This window comes from Sorex fumeus, unplaced genomic scaffold, assembly GCF_029834395.1.
Source record: "Sorex fumeus unplaced genomic scaffold, SorFum_2.1 ptg000002l, whole genome shotgun sequence".
Classification (NCBI taxonomy): Eukaryota; Metazoa; Chordata; class Mammalia; order Eulipotyphla; family Soricidae; genus Sorex; species Sorex fumeus.
This window is the reverse complement of record NW_026606059.1, coordinates 56,800,632-56,822,352: the sequence shown is the minus strand read 5'-3', so window position 1 is coordinate 56,822,352 and position 21,721 is coordinate 56,800,632. Positions and strand designations below refer to the sequence as shown.

Sequence of the window (21,721 nt, the reverse complement as noted above, 5' to 3'; positions counted from 1 at the left end):
AAACTGGTAAGGGGTTTAAAACACAGACACAACTGTAATAGAAGAGGGAAAACATTTATGAGATAAGAAAAAAGGGGAAGTGGAGCAACAGTATAGTGTGTAGGGTGGCTGCCCTGTGCACGGCCAACCCAGGTTCCACCGCCAGCACCCCATATGGTCCTCAGAGCACCTTCACGAGTTACTCCTGAGTGCAAAGCCAAGAGTAACCCTAAGTACCACTGGGTGTGACCCAAAAACAAAAACAAAACAAACAACAACAAAAAAAAAACCAACAACAACAAAAAACAATTGAAAACTCCAGCAAAATAATCTCTTGGTCCCAAAACCTAGTTATTCTCTTGCTTCAGTTTATGTCCAATTGCAGAATCTGGATATAAATATATATACATACATATATACATAAATACGTATATATACATATGTGTATGTATATATACATAGTTGTGTGTATAGGAAGATATATATTTTTAAAAAAAAAACAGAAAGTAACAGAGATAGGGTTGACCCTGTGAATCTATTTTTCTAACAAATTCCCAGAAAACGTAACCCACTGGCCTGGGTTGGCCACACTGAGATTCACCTTCCTCCACAATCTCACTTTGTTCCAGGGCTCAAGCCATTGTGGACTTCTTCAGTGAGGCCTAGTGAACCTCCTACAGGTCTAGTGACCCGCCTATTTAAAACTACAATCTGACTCTATCCTAGTACTTCCAACTTCTTTTGTCTTGCTCTGCTTCTTCATCTCTTTAATTCGCATAATAGTTAGGAAACTCTAAATCATAAATATTTGGTCCTATTTTGAAATTGTCTCTTTCTCATCCCCATGCTAAAATATTATATTTGGTAGGAAGAAAAACCTGTTTTGTTAACCAATTGCCAAAATCCCGGATCTTGTCAATCAAGTATTGTTTAACCCAAGATTAAATCAAGATTAAAGGTAGTACCCATAATCTCAAAGTCGATTTTTTTAGATTCTTGGTCTTTAACACAATGTCTGCTAGGTGTCAATACTTGAATATTCTACAAGCATTTCGAATTCCACATGTCCTTAAACACTTGTGCTTCTCCCTTTCTTCAAGATCTACCCAGCTTCCTTCCTATTTAAAATTCTTTGTCAACACTCTATTAAAAAGGTATGAGGTTCAAGCTCCCTAGCTTTATAGAATGCTTTTCCTGTCTCACATATTCTTACTTTCTTAGTGCTGTTTTTAATTATTGCTTCTATCTACAACTATATTCTATTTCAGAAATACCCAATTGGATTTCTCTCCACACGTTTTTATGCCTTTCTATGTGCAGTCAATATACTTGGAATTCTCTTTTCACATATTATCTTATTCATAATTTAAAAATCAGTTTAAATCTAATAATCACCAAGAAATCTCCCCACAAAGTGTTATTTCATGTGTGCCATTACTGTATCAAGGGCATTAACCTTGTAACTGCAGATGTCACACTCAGTTAAAAGTTGCTGACTTGATCCTTTAAGATCATTATAGCATCTTTCACTTTACGTCCTTTAGTCTCTAAATCAAATGCAACATAAGATAACTGAATCATGTCAATGTTTTTTAAAAAAAATACACTAACAACAACAAAAAAAAACAAATAAAATTGTACTCTGGGACCTGTGGATGTTGGACCATCCCCAGTTGTGCTCAGAGGCTCTTCCTGGCTCTGTGCTCAGTACTGACCCCACTGAAGTAGTAGAATCAAGGTAAGCACCTTAGCCCTTGGTACTACCACTCTGGCCCCAAATCGTACTGTTCTTAAAACTGCCAAGCACTGTACAGTTTCATCAGAAGCTCTATACACATAAATTTTATTTTCAAATTTCTCAAGGGACTACAGTGTCTTGCTCTGGCTCTTTGAATACAATATATAAACCATGTAACATACTTACCAAATGTGTACTAACACGTGTTTGCCACATGTCAACTTGCTTTGGTGTGAGATCAGGAATTGACAGGCCTAACCTGGAAGCCAAAGCTTCAACATAGCCTGCAAGTCTAGAAAAAAAACAAATACAAATATAAGTTTCTGAACAAGAACTGTCCTCAGATGGTAAAAGGCGAATTACTAAAACAGAAACAAGAACTTTTACACCAGTATAAATTGGCATTCTAGAAATAATATGTGTATTTTTTATAACTTGCATTATGGTTCTTAAATATATAATCTAAAAATAATTTCATATTAATATACTCATAAGTAAATTCACTAATTGATAATGCAATTATCTTCAGTTTTACCCTTAAAAAATTCATCCAAGGTATATAAAAAAAATTTTTTAAACCATTTTTACTGATACCGGGGTTTAGAACACTGTTAATCATACTTTTCATGAATACATAATTCCAACACTATTCCCACCACTAGAGAGCCTGATTTCCGTTAATTAGGTACATAAAATTTTCGACAGCTTATTATTAATGTACTTATTCCAATTCAAAGAAAAAAATGCTTTCACATCTGATATAAATTAATAATTTATCATCAGAAGAGAAAAACTAACATTTATCAGATTAATATACTAAAAGACCTCAAAGGTCTTTTAAAGAGGTAGGACAATCTCAGTATTTATCTAAGTTGTTTACACTTGATGAAAACAATCTTCCTTTCTTAATACTAAAAAAGAAAAGAGGGGCTAGAGCGATAGCACAGCAGGTAGGGAGTTTGCCTTGCACGCGGCTGACCCGATTTTGATTCCCAGCATTCCATATGGTCCCCTGAGCACCACCAGGAGTAATTCCTGGGTGCAGAGCCAGGAGTAACCCCTGAGTATCGCCAGGTGTGACCCAAAAAGCAAAAAATAAATAAATAAATAAATAAATAAAAACTGGGAGACTCATTTAAAAAAATAAGAAAAAAAAGAAAAAAGAAAAGAGTAACAGTACCTCATGGTGATTCAATAAAAAATAAATAAAATAAAAAAGAAAAGAAAGTACTAATAAACTATGCATACCATCAACTATAAGACAGATCCCAGTATCACATGTTCTCCAAAAAAGATCTCTTATAAACTTTGACACTTTATTATTCGGTTATATTTTATAAAGGCAGAGAAGTAATTCTTAAATATAAAGTTACCACCAAAAACTCCTCTTCTCTAATCAAAAAGAACTGCTTTACAAAAGGTTAAAACAAAATGGCCCTATAATCTATTAGAATCATTTGGTTTTATTAACTATATAAACCAATGTCACAGTAACTATCATATTATCCACATTAACCTTAATGCTGAAAACTGGGAAGTAAAACATTTAAGTGTGATATTATACATTTATGGCAGACGGTCAGGAGATAGAAAATTCCTGTATCAATCCAGAAGAAAATTAAGTTTTATTTTTAACAGTGGCTTTTGCTTAAACTCTAGTGCAGAAATCTAAAAGACATGGAGAGATCACTTTAGGCTGCCTCTGCCTATTTGATAAGGTCAAACAGATTCTACTAGACTCAGATCTGAACCTCAAAACTCACCCTTCTACTCAACCACGTAGGGAAGAAACAGCCAAAGACCAAACAAGAGAGAATACTTTTATCATAATTAATGCCATCTTTATCTAATTCACACTTCCCAGGCTTCCCCAAGCTCAGGAAGCAGACCAGGCCATCTGTCCTTAGAAGAGAAAATGAAAAGAAAGTGAAAAGTGAAAGATTGACTATCTCCAGGTAGATACACTCAGTTTATTCCACACACCTGGCACATGGAATGAACTGGTCAAATACATGCATGTTTGGCCTACTACTCCCCCTTTGGAAGCTCATCTTCCAGTAAATACACCTCATCAGTACCTGACATTTGAGCAGCATCACTCATGTTTAGGCTCAGTGGAGAGTAGTGAGGTAGACTTATGATCGGAATTACTTTTAATTCTATCTCATCCTTACATCCATAAAGTGTGCATAAAAATTTCAGTCAACAAAAAATTAAAAAGATGAGTAGATAAAACGCCTGGGCCCCATTCACAGAGACACTAATTCTGTATTACTAAATGTGACCCAGGCATCGATATTTGATGCACACCAAATAGTTAAAACTGCTGGTTTGGAAATACTACATTAAATTTAAAATTTCAGCTCTAAAATAAAGGACATTCCCACTTCATTCAAAGGAAAATGGATAAAACAGCAAGTACAAAAAAAAATAAAAGGATGAACATACCCAAGTCCAGCTAAATCTGACACAAGATTTCCCAAAGCAGCAGCTAAAAATTTTTAAATGGACAAGAAAATTGTTACACAGAAGCTAGAAAAAGACAATACAAAGCAACATTATACAATCAATAAAGCACTGGTCTGGCAGAACTATCCCATTTTGCAACTTGCAACAACTAGACTCATAAATATCAAAGAATCTCCTGGTTTCAAAAAGCACATCATTCTTTGAGATCATAGTCTTCTACTTCCATCAAGCAGCAGGTTTTATTCTGCCGTGGTAGTCAATTTTTGTTTTGGTCTCAATATTAAAACACCTAGATAATGCTAAAATAAAATTCTTAAAACAACACCTAGGGCTGGAGTGATAGTACAGTAGGTAGGACCTTTGCCTTGCACATGGCCAACCCGAGTTCGATCCCCAGAATCCTATATGGTCCCCCAAGCACTGCCAGGAGTAATTCCTGAAAGCAGAGCCAGGAGTAACCCCTGAGCATTGCTGGATGTGACCCAAAAAAGCAAAATAAATAATTTTTTAAAAAAGCGTAATATAACGCAACCTTTAAATATCACTATTTTTAAAGAATAGAGCAGGAATTGGGGAGGGGGGGGTGGAGAAAAACAGAGCCAAATCAAATTTCCAGTAGCTATGTATTTTCATCTTTGAATTTTTGATCCAAATTGAAAATACATAATCAATGGAGACAAGGGTATGAAAGTTTTGGCGCAATACCCAATTAAGGGAAAAACTAATTTTAAAATAAAGAAAGTAAATACTGTTACCATTAGCTAACGTCAAGTACCTAAACTTTCTCAAGAGAAAAACACGCTGTTATAAAATTTTAAAAAAGAACAATAAGACTAAGGATAAAAATAGACATCTCACTGAATAAACCAATTCTGGTAAATTATTCTATTCTAAAAGAATCAACTAAAATGCTTTATAAATATACAAAGAAATAAGATAATTATTATTAAATACCTGCCATAGTTGAAATTCCCAAAACAATTCCAATAGATATCTCAATATGAGTTCCCTGAAAAATGATCATAAAGAAATTAATATTAAAAATTAAAGCTAAAATGACTATGAATAGAAAAATTTTAATAAAAATAGATAAAACAATTAAGCCAACATGCATTTGCAAGAGTATATGCATAAAATATGCACTGAAATACACTTATGTCATAACTCAATTATTAAATATGTATTCATGCAGAAATAAATGATTTAGTCATTAGACAGGATTTTATAAAATTAAAAACAAATGAAGCCATATAATTCATCATATAATTACAATTTATATTTTCCTATAGAGATGCCCTAAAGCTCTTTGAACACAAAAAAACCAACACCTAGTTTTAAATGTCAACAAAGCTACATTATTTACTCTACTCAAAGATTTAAAAAACTATTTACTCCAGCATCCAGAGACCTAAACACTTTAAAAACTGTTCTTGCAGAGGTGCCACAGCAACAGTACACTGAGTCGGGCATTTGCCTTTGCATATGGCTAACCCAGATTCAATGCACAGCACCCCATAAGGTCTCCAAAGGCGTGATCTCTGAGCCCAGAGCCTGGAGTAAGTCCTGAGCACTGCTGAATATAGTCCAAAACCAAAAATAAAAATACAAACAAAAATTATCCTTGCTTATCTCTTTCTACCCATTGCATTGTGAGACTCACTTAAAAGCAATAATAACTTTTAGTGCAATAGATACACTGGGAAGATGAGGTGCTGGTGCATTTTCACTGAATTTATCGTACTGAGAATTTAAGACTTTCTACATGTATTTATTTCCTCTGGAGAAAAGAGGGGTTTTACTTCCACCTCAGTGGAAAGGAACTGAAATGAAGGTATTTAAACTACTTTAATAGGTTGTATAGAATAAACAAGAAATCCTCCAACATGTTCTAACTCGGGCAATACTGCCTTAAGTGAATTTAATTTTGAAACCACCTTTTAATGCTGATGCTTGAAAATGTTTTTAATATTTTAATTCTCAATATGTATGGAAGAAAAATGTTATACAATGCCATTCCCAAATTTTACTATTTTTAAAAATCAAAGCAGTTATTTGAAAAAATTTTAACAGAAGCTAATTTCCCTGTTTTCTTTCCTTTACGCATTTTGGTTATACTACCCTTTAAAACATAATTCTTGTTACTGAATACAGTCCAAAAATCTGATGTACAAAGTCTCCCAGACACTAAAATTGAAAAGCCGGGGGCTGGTACAATAGTTCAGAAGGTAGAGAATTTGCCTTGCACATGACTGATCAGGGTTCCATCCCTGATATCCCATATGTTCCGCCAGAAGTAATTTCTGTGTACAGAGCCAGAAGAGGCAGGAGTAACCCCTGAGCATTGCCAGTGTGGCCCCAAAACCAAAACAAACAAAATAATGAAATAAAAGGCTATAAATGCATCCAAAAGTAAGAGATTCCTGAAGAGGAAAAGCAAAAAACAAAGAATGAAGGTAATTTTTTGGAGATGAGCATTTTGAAAAATAGAAGTACTCTTCAGATGAGGGGCACCTGACAAGCTATAGTATATAAGAATAAATAGCTACTAGTAGCTACTGGCTCTAATAGCTACTAGAATCACATAATAATTTATTTGTAATACATGCATTTATTAAAGTACAGAGTATATAAAGTTTTGCTGAATTTAAGAAACATGAAGATCCTTCTAATACCTTCTAATACTTCTAATACCATCTAATACCCTGAAAAGTCTCAGGTAAAGTGAAAATAGATTGAGGGCAATGAACTATGCACTTAGTTATATCAAATTTTATGTTAATAGGTGAAAAAGTCTTTATAAATAAATATGGTATTTGCTATCTTTAAAGTTATACTCAGTTATAATACAACTAATCTATTCTAAAATTCTAATAAAATTTGTCCTGATTAAATTGAAAAAATAATTAAAAGGCAAATTAGAAAAACAACTAAAATAGTTAAAATGCCAGTTATAAAAAGAAATTCAAGTAACATAAAAATATAAAAACAGAAAAAACCATACAAGAAACCAAAGGCTAAGTATAAACAAAAGTGAACAATGACGGTCAAATCTATTAAAAGGAGTTACATAGGAATTTGTTTTTACAGCTATAATTACAGTAGTAGCCAAGCAAGTGTAACAGGAAAGAGGAAAGCATCAAATGTCTATGGTATGCTAGAAGACAAAAATGAAATATGTCCTTAACTTACTATTTTAAAATAGTTATAGACTATTTTATAAAGTATTAGCAAACAGTAATTTTTATAAAGGGGGGGAAGTCTTACATGTAGTTCTCTTGGTAATTGTAAAGCCTTTTTGGGAAATGTTCCTGTCCCTATATTAGTTTGTAATTATCACAGACCAATAGTTTATCTATTGCTCATAATAAAGCCAATATTTTAAAATTTTCAGTATTAAAAAATTGTAATTTGTGAGGGCTGGAGTGATAGCGGTAGGGCGTTTGCCTTGCACGCAGCCAACATGGCCGACCCGAGTTCGATTCCTCCGCCCCTCTGGGAGAGCCTGGCAAGCGCCCCGTGATGTATTCGATATGCCAAACACAGTAACAACAAAGTCTCCAATGGGCCGGCTTGAGCAAATTTGTGAGAGCTAGAGAGATGGTATACCGGGTAGGGAGCTGTAGGGAGCTGCCCTGCCTCAGTCACCCCATGTTGGATATCCAGCATCCCATATGGTCTCTCCAACACCAAGAGTGATTCTCTGAGCACAGGGTGTGGCATCAAAACAAAACAAATAAAATTGATACATCCTTAAAACTGGATTTCAATGTAGACTAGAAAAACAAGTATTACTAAGTTAGAGTCAATCACCTAAGTAATAGAAAATAGTGACAATGTATTAATTTTATTCTACAATGTAGGCATTTTACTTTGATTTTTCTGGGGGTGGGGAAGCAGCTATATTTAAAAACATGTATCTTTTACTTTAGGAATTTGTTTCAAAGAAAGGACAGAAACATAGGTGAGACTCTTAATCAGGATATAAGGTGTTACACTGTTTCCTATTCTGATCCTCTAAAATATCCCTGTATCTCTCTCTCTATAGATACAAAATGTCAAAATACTTCTCTGTACCTAGGTTCACCTTTCAGTTCTTAAATAAAGTCTGTCTTATTTCAGTGGTTATTCAGGAGGTAGCACAGATATTAGTTGTTAATAAGAGATGTTAAAATATTGAGTGAATCATGTAAAACTAAAAAAATATTTTTCACAGAGAAACCTTAATTCAGAAAATCTATTCAAGAACATATCGTGTCTTATACCACAGGTGATAAAGTAATGATAATGGGGTTCTTGTACAATTAGCTTTGATTTACATAAACTATTCAATCAACATGAGCAAGTCGTATGTTAGTAATTTCAGAAAAGGCAGTGCAGTGGTTCTACACAGTTAAATAAGCCCAGATTCACAGATAAACAAACCCCAGATTCACAGATAAAATGCTTTATCTTTGGGTAGAGCATGGCTTACCAACATGGTAAAAACAAACAAACAAACAAAACAACCCAGTTACATGGTTTTTATATACTATAAATGCCCATTATCAATTTTTCAAATAAGCTAGTATTTTTACATGCTACCTTAGAGTTATTGTCAGCCTCCAATATTAAAGAATTAGTCAGTGGATGTTTATCACCTTCAAGTTTATCACCTTCAAGTTTCATATAATAATATACAATATGGATATTAGAAAAATTGAGATCACATTATTTCTTAATAGCTCAAAATAGAATGGGTGAGAAAAGGAACTTACTGCAACAATCATAATGGCGTTATCCAAAAAGCCAAACCCTATGAAAGGTATCGCATTGTGGATGAATACTGAAAAACATCAAAAACAGAAAATAAGTTTTTAAGATTTTTATCATTTTAAAATGACAAAAACTATAAAATTTTAAGTCAAAATCTGATCATCTTTGGAACTTGCTTTCCATTCCCCAGTCAAACGATTCTACTTAGGTTATAAATCTAACTTACTTGATAAAAGCCATAATTGGGCAGGGAGAGGAGTAAAGCACATTTCAAAAAAACCTTAGGCTTTTAGGATTTTTCTTATGTGGCAACACAGATGCACAAACATATCAATTACATACAGTTGACTGAAATCTAATCAGGAACATCTTTGTAAGGGTCTATCTCACAATGATTCAATAAAAACCTAAAACTAAATTACATGCATTTAACAGAACAAATAAATGCATATGATGAGCACCACGATTTAACTGCTTAATTGCTATTGACGTGGATGCTTCTCCTATACCTAACTCTGGTATGCTAATGTTGATTTCCACATTAGAAATCATATTAAAAGGAATGCTATTTTGTCACTTATACTCACTAAACTTGCTTAAATGTCACTGTCCTCCTGTTGTTCATCGGTTTGCTCGAGCGGGCCCAGTAACGTCTCCATTGGAGACTTTGTTGTTACTGTGTTTGGCATATCGAATACTCTCGGTAGCTTGCCGGGCTTTCCGAGAGGGGCGGAGGAATCGAACTCGGGTCGGCCATGTTGGCTGCATGCAAGGCAAATGCCCTACTGCTGTGCTATCGCTCCAGCCCAAACTTGCTTAAATATTAGAATAATGTGATTATCTCATCTATATTAGAAATATATGTACAAAGTCCAACACCCATCACTGGTACCTTCAAATGCTCTCACAAAGTATAGAGAATATCTGATTTAAATCAAAATGCAGTTTGATCTCTTTTTAACAAAGGCACATCTTAATCTTAATATAGTACTGTTTGTAGCACTGTCCTCCCTTGGTTCATTGGTTTGCTTAAGCAGGCACCAGTAATGTCTCCATTGTGAGACTTTGTCACTGTTTTTGGCATATCGAATACACCACGGGGAGCTTGCCAGGTTCTGCCATGCGGGCAGGATACTCTCATTTGCTTGCCGAGCTCTCCGAGAGGGACAGAGGAATCAAACCCAGGTCGGCCACATGCAAGGCAAATGCCTTACCCACTGTACTATCGCTCCAGCCCATCTACCTATCTACATATATATATCTTAATATATAATATGATAAATTTAAGATAATAGATATGTAACTAGAAAGAACTGAGCTCTATATATACTTACACATTTAGCCTAATTTTTAAGTGATTTGCATCTTTTAAATACTGCAGAATTCCTGTTACTTAGTAAATGGCTCAAGAAATATTAGCTTGAGGACCTCTAACTGAAAAGGAGGAAAATTCCAGAGTGACAAAAATAAAGGCAGACTGTGAAATAAATTAAAAGCTGGGGGTTGTTAAAATACTTTAATCTATAAAACTGCCAAGTTACTGAGTCTTTTTATAGAAAAAAATATCAAAGCTCTGAGGTTTATACTTCATTCAAAAACAAGTGACTTAAGACAACTAGTTTTCCATTCAGTGAGTTGAGTCTTTTTCTTTAATGCAGTTAAGTCCACACAAAAGTATAATTAAAATATATCCAGATGTTATGAAAGTTTGGTATCACTAAAGTGAGTTCCTTACCAATTAAGGAGAGCAAAAAAGACATTAAAAATAGAAAATAAAATCTACCCATAACCACTAATAAAGATCACAAGGAAAATAGAAAATACTCTAGGTGATCAGATTTCTTCTTATAGCAGCTAAAGTATCCACAATGTAAAGCAACATTTTATATTATACAGAGTACTTCCATTGATTTGTTTGGTTGTTTGTTTTGTTTTGGGGGCCACACCTCCTGACCAGAGTTCCCAGGTCGATTACACAGCCTCAGAGTATCATTTTAAAAGCTAATAAAGATAATAAAAATCAAATAGCAGGGATGAAGGGGTAGTACAGGGGGCATGACACTTCCCTTGCACACCAAGGACTAGAGTTTGGTCCCTGGCACTCCATATGGTCCCCTATCAAGAGTGATCTACTCCAGAGCACAAAGCTAGGAGTAAGCTCTAGGCACCGCTGGGATGGCCCAAAGGACCACTTCCACCACTAACAACAAAAATAGCATGGTACTAAAATGGAATTGTTTTGGCTTGCTCTTCAAGCCCCTGTTCTCCCTCGAACACGTATCTCACTTGCTAGTCTCTATGCTTCTTTGTTTGCCTATCTCCACTCCAGAGAAGCCTGTGTTCTCTCTTGAACACACACTTCTCTCTTTCTCTCCCCTCATATCTTTCTAAATAAGATTCAGTAAAAACTATCTTCCTTTAAAATAAATAAAGTAGGGGCTGGAGTGATAGACAGCACAGCAGGTAGGGTGTTTGCCTTGCACATGGCCAACCCAGGTTCAATTCCCAGCATCCCATATGGTCCTCTGAGCACCATCAGGAGTAATTCCTGAGTGCAGAGCCAAGAGTAACCCCTGTGCATTGCCGGGTGTGACCCAAAAAGCAAAAAATAAATAAATAAATAAATAATAAAATGGAATTTTTGCAACTAATGAGTCTAACCTTAGTTCTGTGACTTTTTGCCTATTACTTATTAAACTTACTTAAACTTTGGGCTGGAGCGATAGCACAGCGGGTAGGGCGTTCGCCTTACAAGCGGCTAACATGGCCGACCCGAGTTCGATTCCTCTGCCCCTCTCGGAGAGCCCGGCAAGCTACCGAGAGTATTCGATATGCCAGACACAGTAACAACAAAGTCTCCAATGGAGACGTTACTGGGCCCGCTCGAGCAAATCGATGATCAACGGGAGGGCCTTTACCTTTACCTTTACTCAAACTTTAGTAATAAGCAAACATATATACAACATATACACAATCTGATTTCCAAAACAATACACATTTGATAGGTCAAAAGTATAATAAAATTTTAATTCACAAAATGAAACTTTTCCAGTGAAAAGAATTTATCACTGGGAAAAAGTCTCCCAAAGCACCTTCTCAATCATCTTTGAAATATGATTCTATTAATGACAAAACATATCATAGTATCTATGGCACCTTTGGAATTAGTTAACACTTAGGGTTAACTTTAATGGCATTTCTAAAATGAGTCTACTAGTCTACAGCCATAAGACCCTGAATGTGCCCGATCTCGTCTAAAATGAGTCTACAAAAAGTATTTAAATTGAATACTAAGGTTATTTAAAAATAACATTAGACTAATTGCCATGCTAGAAAAACCTGGTTAATTAAATGAGTACACTCTCATAATATTTACTTTATACTATAAAACATATCATAAAGTAAACATGTCCTACACATAAAAATTTATTTTCAACACAAAGGAAAATTTTTAATTTTCTAAAAGTTAAATGAACATATACTAGATACCACACTGGGCACTTTGGAATAAAGCTCGAGATGATGATAATTTCATTATTAAATATTTTATTTTACTGTAATCCAAAAACTCTAACTGTGCTATAAAGTAATATGGGCATAAATAAATCAGAGGGAATCAGGAAAGATTTCCAGGGGAAAATAAAATTCTTAAAGGCTTCTTGCTTTTGTATTCAGGAAATATTGCTTACTTACAAACTATTTTCAATCTGAGAGAAAAACCTGGTTCTAAAGATTTATTTTTATTATGTAAGTCTGCTCTCCAGTTATGTTGTGATATTCTGTCAATTCATGATTTTTTTTTCCAGCTCCCTTTGGAAAATACAGTTTTCTAACTCGTTAATTGTTAGTAAATCATATCTAATATTTAATTTACAAGTTTTCAAATTCACAATTAAATAATTTTCTTGCATTGTCTTTATATTAAGTTCCCAAACTGGTTTCCTAAAGTTATCCAACTTAAATCCACGCTATAAACAAAACTGATTATGAAAGCGTATAAGCAACATTATAAGGTTCTTCATTTTAGTGATTTTAAATAAACCCTACTTTCTTCATTATCACAGAAAGGAAGTCAGAAATATGTTCTCCACCAAACAATAATACAACCTCAGACCTGAGCCTCGAAACTTTACTTCTACAGCTACCCAACTTAAATCCAAGGTTTAATAAATATACTCTTTTTTTTCCTGGGAATTGTGAAGACCTCTACCACAAATGTAACTGTATTTCTTGATGTAATATTTTAACAATAATAAGTACTGTTAGCATAACAGTGTCTAATAACCCCATAACACTGGGATACATCTCTAGCCAAGATAAAAGCATATCATTTTAAAATAATAAATAGGATAATCCATCCTATCTACAAAGAATTTAATTTATTAATTCTTCTGTACTTCAGTGACTAGCATAATTGAATTCAAATGACAGTGTGACAAACGGTTATCAATTACAGATCATTACCATATCTCAGTTGTCCTGGGGTGGGTGGGGCCGCTTCCAGCTTTTCTACAGGGGGAAAAAGGAAATAAGGCAAGAATTAGTTATTATAGTATGATTTCTCTATTATTACAATGAACTAAACAACGGATTTACAAAATGGGAGAATAAGTTTATATTCATATACTCATGCATGTTCACAAATTATCTTTAGGTTAACAGATCAAAGTTACTCATACAGAAAAATATTACTTGGTATTTACTGATTAAATCACAAGGCTAAAAAAAAAAAAAAAAAGAAACCGTGTTTTAGTTACAAGCCTGCCATAGGCCCAAAAGTCCTAGGTAAAGCATTCACTTTTTAAAAGAATCCTTGAATCTGTAAAATGAGTCTTCTTAAGACAGCAATCCTAAACAATTTAAGAACTATATGTATGTAACACTGATAACAAGGGGGAAAGTACTCAACATGATCGGTATATCCTTTAAAAACAGAAATACAGAGGCTTAAGCGATAGCACAGAGGGTAGGGCGACTGCCTTGCACGCGGCTGACCCGGGTTCGATTCCCTGCATCCCATATGGTCCCCTGAGCACCATCAGGAGTGATTCCTGAGTGCATGAGCCAGGAGTAACCCCTGTGCAAAGCCAGGTGTGTGTGACCCAAAAAGCAAAAAAAAAAAAAAAATACATTCGTAAGGCAGTGTATTACAATGAACTTCACTGGTCTACTTTACTGAATAATATACAATTCCTCATGACAAAGAATGCTATTCAGAATCACAAATAAAGGGCTGGAGAGATTATACAATGGGTAAGGTGTTTGCCTTGTCCAATCCTTGGCATGGACAGGCGTGGTCCCAGAGCACAGAATGAAGAGTAAACCCTAAACACAGGTGTATGTAGCCCAAAAGCCAAAAACAAAAGAGAAAAAAAAAACTGCTGAATCACAAATAACAATATTTTCAATATATGCCTTAATAAAGCTTTCACAAATCAAAGTATCTTCAAGTTCCCTCACTAAATCTAGAAGTTAACAATAATTACAAAGAAGTGACCTACCTAAACTCTTAATCTCTTCATTTGATATATCTAAGAATAAACTATGGTAGCATGGCAGATAAAGATAACTATGGTAGCATGGCAGTTTTGGATATATGAGGACCATATGGGGTGCGGGGAATCAATCCCAGGTCAGCGTGAACAAGGCAAAAACCCTATGTACTATCTCTTTGACCCCTCCAACACTGGACATTTTAAGAACAGCCTGAAACAAGTGTTAAAACCTTAGTATCACTATTATACTGTTGGGTGTGGGGACATACAAAGATTGGGGTGGGAGGAATACACTAAGATTTCTTGAGAACACCAAACAGCTAAATATTAAAGAAATTCTCCTGAATTTTACTGAATGATCTCTACATGATTTACCTGTAAGAAACTACACTAAAAATCAATATATCTATGACAAGAAACTAAAGGCTAACAGCAAATACCATATTCATTGTCCTAAGCTTAAGCTTAAGTTTTGCTTTCTGGCTAGGGAGATGGAATTTCATAATATAAAACAAAATTTAAAAAAACAAAAACCTTGGGAGACAATAAAACACTATTTCTCCTGAGAGAAAGCAAGTTCCTTAACTCCCAGAAAAGCAGAAGAGAAATTACTTCAAAATTCTACACACACACACACACACACACACACACACACACACACACCTCTAGTCACTAGGAGACAAATGTTCTAGTCTTTGTTTTAAGCAGCTCTGACCTGTAGAGATCCATTTTGGAATTCTTATCCTTACTGATGAAACAAAATCTCCATCTAAATCTTGGTTTTATAGAATTACAATATGTACTACTTTGACTTGTTATTTATTAGATATTTGATAAATTACTTCCAAAAACTACTGCTGCAGTTGAGATAAGTATTACTTTCTGAATATGTGAAAAAGGTACAATATAGTCCAAGAAAAGAATCTAAAATAAACAAAAAGAGAAACACATTTGAAAATAAAACCAGATCTCTTAGATCTACTGTCTTCAATGTATGCCATTTTTCTCTAGAAAAGAAATTTTTATTTATGAAATTAGTCTTACTTTACTTGGTTAAACAGTTTCCTGAAAACAGATACCAAAAATAATTTGCACAAAATAAGAAAGTACAGTTTCCTTGCTGATTATTTAAAACTAAATTTCTACCTATATACTCAAAGGAATACTAGTGAAATAAACCAAACAAATAAAAAATACTTAAATATGAAATCAAGCCATTCCAAATAACTAAAGAAGAGGAAAATCAACATTTGTTTACCTCCTATCTTCCCTCAATAAATTTATCTTTTTATAGTAAAATTCACAAATTTGGGATTTAAGATTCTCTCCCTAATACTCTGAACAGGTGAAACTAGTACCTGAGAAATTGACAAACTAAAAAGAAAGTTCAAATATTCAAGAACTTAACTAAATTGCCAACTTTTCAGATGTTATAAAAACCTGTTTCCTTTGTGTTTTCAGTAAAAATTGATGGCTATTAATAGGGAATAGCCTGTGGTTTATTTTATGTATACATCTTACATGAAACAAACCACATACATATATGTAATTTATACTTCAGTATTTATTCAGTTCACATCATTTTCATTTCATTTCATCATGCTGTTATTCGTCGATTGCCTCAAGCAGGCCCCAGTAACATCTCTTTCATCCTAGCCCTGAGATTATATTCAAGGCTCTTTAGGAGAATGAGACCCATCATTGTTACTGGTATTTGGCATATTTGGTATGCCACGGGGAGTTTGCCAGACTCTGCCCTGTGGGCAGGCTACATTCGATAGCCTGCAAGTTTGTCCAAAGTAGGAATGAGATAATAAGATGTCATAAAAAGATGTCCTGATAAGATGTCGCACGCCCACGAATGTAACCGCGCGGTTCCGGGAGCTGGATTTTATAGTCTCTGAGTCTTGGCCGTTGATGGGATTACACGGCGCCAGGGGACCAGGTGGTGGGTGTGACCCCCACCTACTGGAATTTGGAGGATCTGGGTGGAGGTTGCTCGAATCCAATCCGAGTAGGCTTGGAGATCTCGGCCCCGGAACCCGCGTGGCTTTGTCCCTCTGCCAGTACCTTCATGTGTGCGGAGAGTGGTCTCAGCATGGTGGTGGCTGGTCCTGGAGATCTTCAGCTGCCGGAGCCCTGGTCGGGGCGGGGAGGAAAGCTCAACCCGCTCCCCTCCAACGGGCCCCAGCGAGGAACTGCCAGGCGTGGGGGCAGAAGACTGCACTGTTCTCGTCCGGGAGCTGGATTTTATAGTCTCTGAGTCTTGGCCACCAGGACCAGCCACCACCATGCTGAGACCACTCTCCACACACATGAAGGTACTGGCAGAGGGACAAAGCCACGCGGGTTCCGGGGCTGAGATCTCCAAGCCTACTCGGATTGGATTCGAGCATCCTCCACCCAGATCCTCCAAATTCCAGTAGGCGGGGGTCACACCCACCACCTGGCCCCTGGCGCCGTGAAATCCCATCAACGGCCAAGACTCAGAGACTATAAAATCCAGCTCCTGGACGAGAACAGTGCAGTCTTCTGCCCCTGCGCCTGGCTGATCCTCGCTGGGGCCCGTTGGAGGGGAGCAGGTTGAGCTTTCCTCCCCACCCCGACCAGGGCTCCGGCAGCCGAAGATCTCCAGGACCAGCCACCACCATGCTGAGACCACTCTCCGCACACATGAAGGTACTGGCAGAGGGACAAAGCCACGCGGGTTCCGGGGCCGAGATCTCCAAGCCTACTCGGATTGGATTTGAGCATCCTCCACCCAGATCCTCCAAATTCCAGTAGGCGGGGGTCACACCCACCACCTGGCCCCCTGGCGCCGTGAAATCCCGTCAATGGCCAAGACTCAGAGACTATAAAATCCAGCTCAGTTCACATCAGTTCACATTATACTGTTATATTGTTATAAAGAATATAGATACTAAATTCATTTTATTCAATTAAGAACTGTAGCACTGTAGTACTGTAACGTCTCCACTGTGAGACTTGTTGTTACTGTGTTTGGCATAATGAAAGGGGGGGGGGGTGTTGCCAGGCTTTGCTGTGCAGGCGAGATACTCCCGGTAGTTTGCCGGGCTCTCCGTGAGGGGTGGAAGAATCGAACCCGGCTCAGCTGGGCTGGCCGTGCCCAAGGCAAACACCCTACCGCTGTGCTATTGCTCATTTCATTGGTACTGAGTTTCTTTGGTGTCTCTAAAGGAATAAATTATAATTTTTAACTATAAAGCCTAGGTTTACTGAGAAAATAAATGAAACTTAGGAAAAACACTTGTAATTTTTCAGTAATAAATAGTTTTTATAATTTATCCTTTCATTATAGTTTAGGTAGCATGGTTACAATAATGTCAACATTCATGGTACTGATATACAAAGTTATTATGCCCCACCACCAAAGTGCCTGACACCCTTTACCACTGCCACCCCCCACCCCTGTCAACATACCTCTGGTCCACCACCTCCTTTCCCCATACCCTACATCGCCAGGTTTGATAACCTCAGTGCTGTCATAAAACAACAAGGGTTTGTCATCATTCTGTCTAGTCCTGTTTTAACTCTCTGTATGCCACAGATGACTGATCATTTGGCACTGTACTTAATGTCTTATTATTCAACACATATAGAAATATATATATAGACATACAACACGCACACAAAATTGTATCCCCCACTTCCACAAAGCACAACATGATTATTTTCCTTACCTTTAATTAAGGTCATAATTTTATTGATGGAATTTTATTTTATCTGATATATAATAATCCCGTGTTACTAGATATACTTCATATTTATAAATAACATAATAAAATTGATAGGTAAATCTTTTCATGTTTCATCAACGGTCCTTAAGGTTGATTCCATAAATGGCATTACTGCACAGGGAAGAAGGAAACAACTTACAAGATTCAAAAATGTTTACAAAACTCCTCTTGGAAAAAAACTTGTGAAATTACTATCTCTTGAGGCTTTTTAAAAAACGTTACACTAATAAATAAAATTTTTTCATGTTTTCGGAATGTAAGTAAGATGTCATTAACACAAAATCCTTGACATTTCCAAGTCCCAATCAATTGCCAAGTTACCTAAATAGGCAACAAGATTGCAATACAACAAATAAAAATGACATCTGATATATTATACAAGTTCTCTGCTTTATTACATTCCCTTTTAAAAATCCCTTTGGGGGCCACATCTGACGATGGCTCAGGGTTATTCTTGACTCTGCACTAGGGAATAACTCCTGGTGAACTCAGGGGGCCATATGAGATGCTAGAGATGAAACCAGGTGGCCACGAACAAGACAAGAACTTTATCTGCTACAGTAAAATCTCCAGCCCCTCCTACCACACTTTAATTATGATAATTACACAAGTTATTACTTATTTCATTCTGTAATCATAGGTAATAAAGATGAACATAAGGTCACTAACTGAGGAAAAAATTCAGAATCATTTAAAACAAACTAAGCATCAAAACAACTTTACCAACATGACATAGGAGATTTGTTTAGTGCACATATTCTTTTCATGACAAGCAACTTGATACTCTCTAAGTGTCTGATTACCCACTTTCTGATCTTTTGATCACTAATATTTGCCACGGGCACACTTCAGTATCTTCCCAGGAAGGTACAGGAAGTAGTATTGGCAAAAGAAATAACTATCTGGTCTACTAAGAGATTTGCAAAAAGAATAAACACAAAACCACTATGTTTAAGTAATCTAGGAACTAAGCTTTTCAGTTACCCATACGTATTTATAAATGTTGTAAATAACTACTTAGACTTTTAACAGAACAAAAATTTTAATGGGTAAGGTGAAATTTACAATCTGGCAAGCTCCCTGTGACGCATTCAATATGCCAAACACAGTAACAACAAAGTCTCCAATGGAGACGTTACTGGGCCCGCTCAAGCAAATCGATGATCAACGGGAGGGCCTTTACCTTTATATATGACATATTCAAGGATATAATCTTGCCAAAACCATGCTGTATGCAAAATAATTCAAGCAAACCATATTAAATAACAAGAAAACAAACATGCACCAAAAAGGATTAGAAAGTCACACAGCAATATTTTTAGAATAAACTAATAAGGATAAGGATAATACTTACAAAAACTCAAATCTGGAAAATCAAAAGTCTTTAGAAAGAGCAAGGAATTTAACTTTCAGTAAATTCCAATTAACATGTCTTTTAAAATAAAGAATATAATTGTGAAAGAGATTTTAAATAATTTCCAAAGATGCATACCCTAGCTAAAACCCTTGCAGTCCCCCCCAAAAGCATTTGAGTATAGTTTTATTTAGCACTTGTGAAAGATTATCCACATTCTGTAGAAAATGAATTTCTACCTAGATTTTACTGTTGCCTCACTAACCTTTTGACCTACAACTACAACTCAGATTGAAGTTACTGTTTTATTTAACCGCTACTGTTTCCTGAGCTGATGTACAATATTTGCATAATGTTTAGTAACAGTGATGATGATGATGACCCAATTAAGTATCACCTTTATAATCACCATTAGCATAATAACTTATTTGCGATAGCTTTAAAAACTAGTAAATATTTAAGGAATAATTTAATTCTCATACAGTTGTCATTTTTAGAGTTTTGTAGGGTAATGTACTCTGATTTGGGGGGGTTGGGGGTAGTATGGGCCACACTCAGCATTGCTCAGGGGACTACATGGTACCACTGAACAAACTGAGGTTAGCCATGTGTTAGGCCAAGTGCCTTAGCCCTTGTACTATCTCTCTGGTCCAATAATACATGCACAATTTGTATACTTGAAACAATTATATCTACTACTTAACAGGACATATACATTTCTTCATAAAGCAGGTAAAACACTTAGTACATGATTTGATAAGATACTACAACAAGAGTACAACATTTTAAAAAGTCAACTCTTACTACTTTCACTTGTAGGTAGAGTGCTATAAAGCTTAAAATCTAGAAAATCATATAAATACATATTATACATGGAAAATCATATTAGAGATGGCGAACTTTAAGTGAGCCAGAAAGGATAATAACTCATCTCGGAACATCCTAAGTGACAGACGGGTATGATCACACATTATCTCTAGAAGATATACAGATTTAAATAAAATGGCTTAATACTAGGAAGCTGCAGAAACTTCTAGTCAATAAATCATCCTTTTCCCTCTCAGTTATTCCCAGAAAAAAATCTCTAATAAGAATTCTTCCAGAGAATGTCAGAGCTAAAAAAATTCTTAGAAAAAAATCTACCAATAGTCCTAACCATGGAATAGAATAGCACCCTGAAAGATGAAATGTAGGGTTGTTTTTAGATGTAATAATGATTGGGAAATGCTATAGAATTAGGAATTCTAAAGAGTCTTTCAAAATGAAGAACTGTTCACCCTGAATGCCAATAGCATGCCCACTGATAAATACTAACTTAATTCTCCACTTTGAAGAAAACTCCAAGTCCAGACATGTTAATGAATGACGCAAAGTTGAGTCTAGAACCCAGATTCTCATTCTCTTGTTCTACTTCTCTTCCAGTTAAAAAATTCTAAACAGGAAAATAAAGAAGACTCCATAATCAGTGATTTATGAGTGTATATTACCAAAACACTTGTCAAGCACTGATATTTGAAGCTGAAGTGAAACAAATTATTTTAAATACAAATATTCTTTTCAAAATTTTTCCTCTCCTAATAATTCCATTTCCTACAAATTATTACAAGTCATCAAAGTTATTAAGCAGAAGAATTTAAAAAACTCATTATAGTTATCAAACAAAACATTTGTTGAAACAGAAAAATTACATGGATTCTGCATTTCAGAACTGCATGCCCTAGTCTAAGATTAATCACCTGCTAGTCCTGAAAAGAATGTACTATAGTGAAAAGAGTACTGAACTAAAATCCCAAAGGACTTGACACTAATCCCTGCTCTGACATAAAAAACAAATAACCAAATTTTAAACGTGTCACACTTGTTTTAAATCTGTTTAATGTTTAACTGAGTTTAGATCTTTGCGAACCCTTTAAGCACTATGACTCTCATTGTTTTTGTTTTTGTTTTTGTTTTTTTATTGTATAACTAGTAGGATGAAAAAATAGAAGGCACTGCCTCTCTCCCTCAGTAAGTCAACTAAAATGAGCTAGGACATAACTAAGGATCAGTCTCAAAAAATAATCACTAACAGGTTAGTTCTACTATTTTCTGTTCAGCAGCACCTCGCCTCCTAATACCACTTGTAATCATCTATATAGTACTATTGATTTTTCCTTACACTGCCTTAAAAATGAGA

The 21,721-nt window shown here is 35.5% G+C and overlaps 1 protein-coding gene across 1 annotated transcript in view; it reads right to left on the bottom strand.

The window, feature by feature from the left end:
* TMEM65 (transmembrane protein 65) overlaps positions 1-21,721 on the bottom strand; it is a 48,597-nt gene that overhangs the window by 3,570 nt on the left and 23,306 nt on the right. The window contains exons 2-6 of the mRNA XM_056112384.1: positions 13,403-13,447; positions 8,941-9,008; positions 5,141-5,195; positions 4,166-4,208; positions 1,904-2,009 (exon numbers count right to left, since the gene is read on the bottom strand). Coding sequence (XP_055968359.1) covers positions 1,904-2,009; positions 4,166-4,208; positions 5,141-5,195; positions 8,941-9,008; positions 13,403-13,447 — 317 coding nt within the window. The remainder of the gene's footprint in view (positions 1-1,903; positions 2,010-4,165; positions 4,209-5,140; positions 5,196-8,940; positions 9,009-13,402; positions 13,448-21,721) is intronic.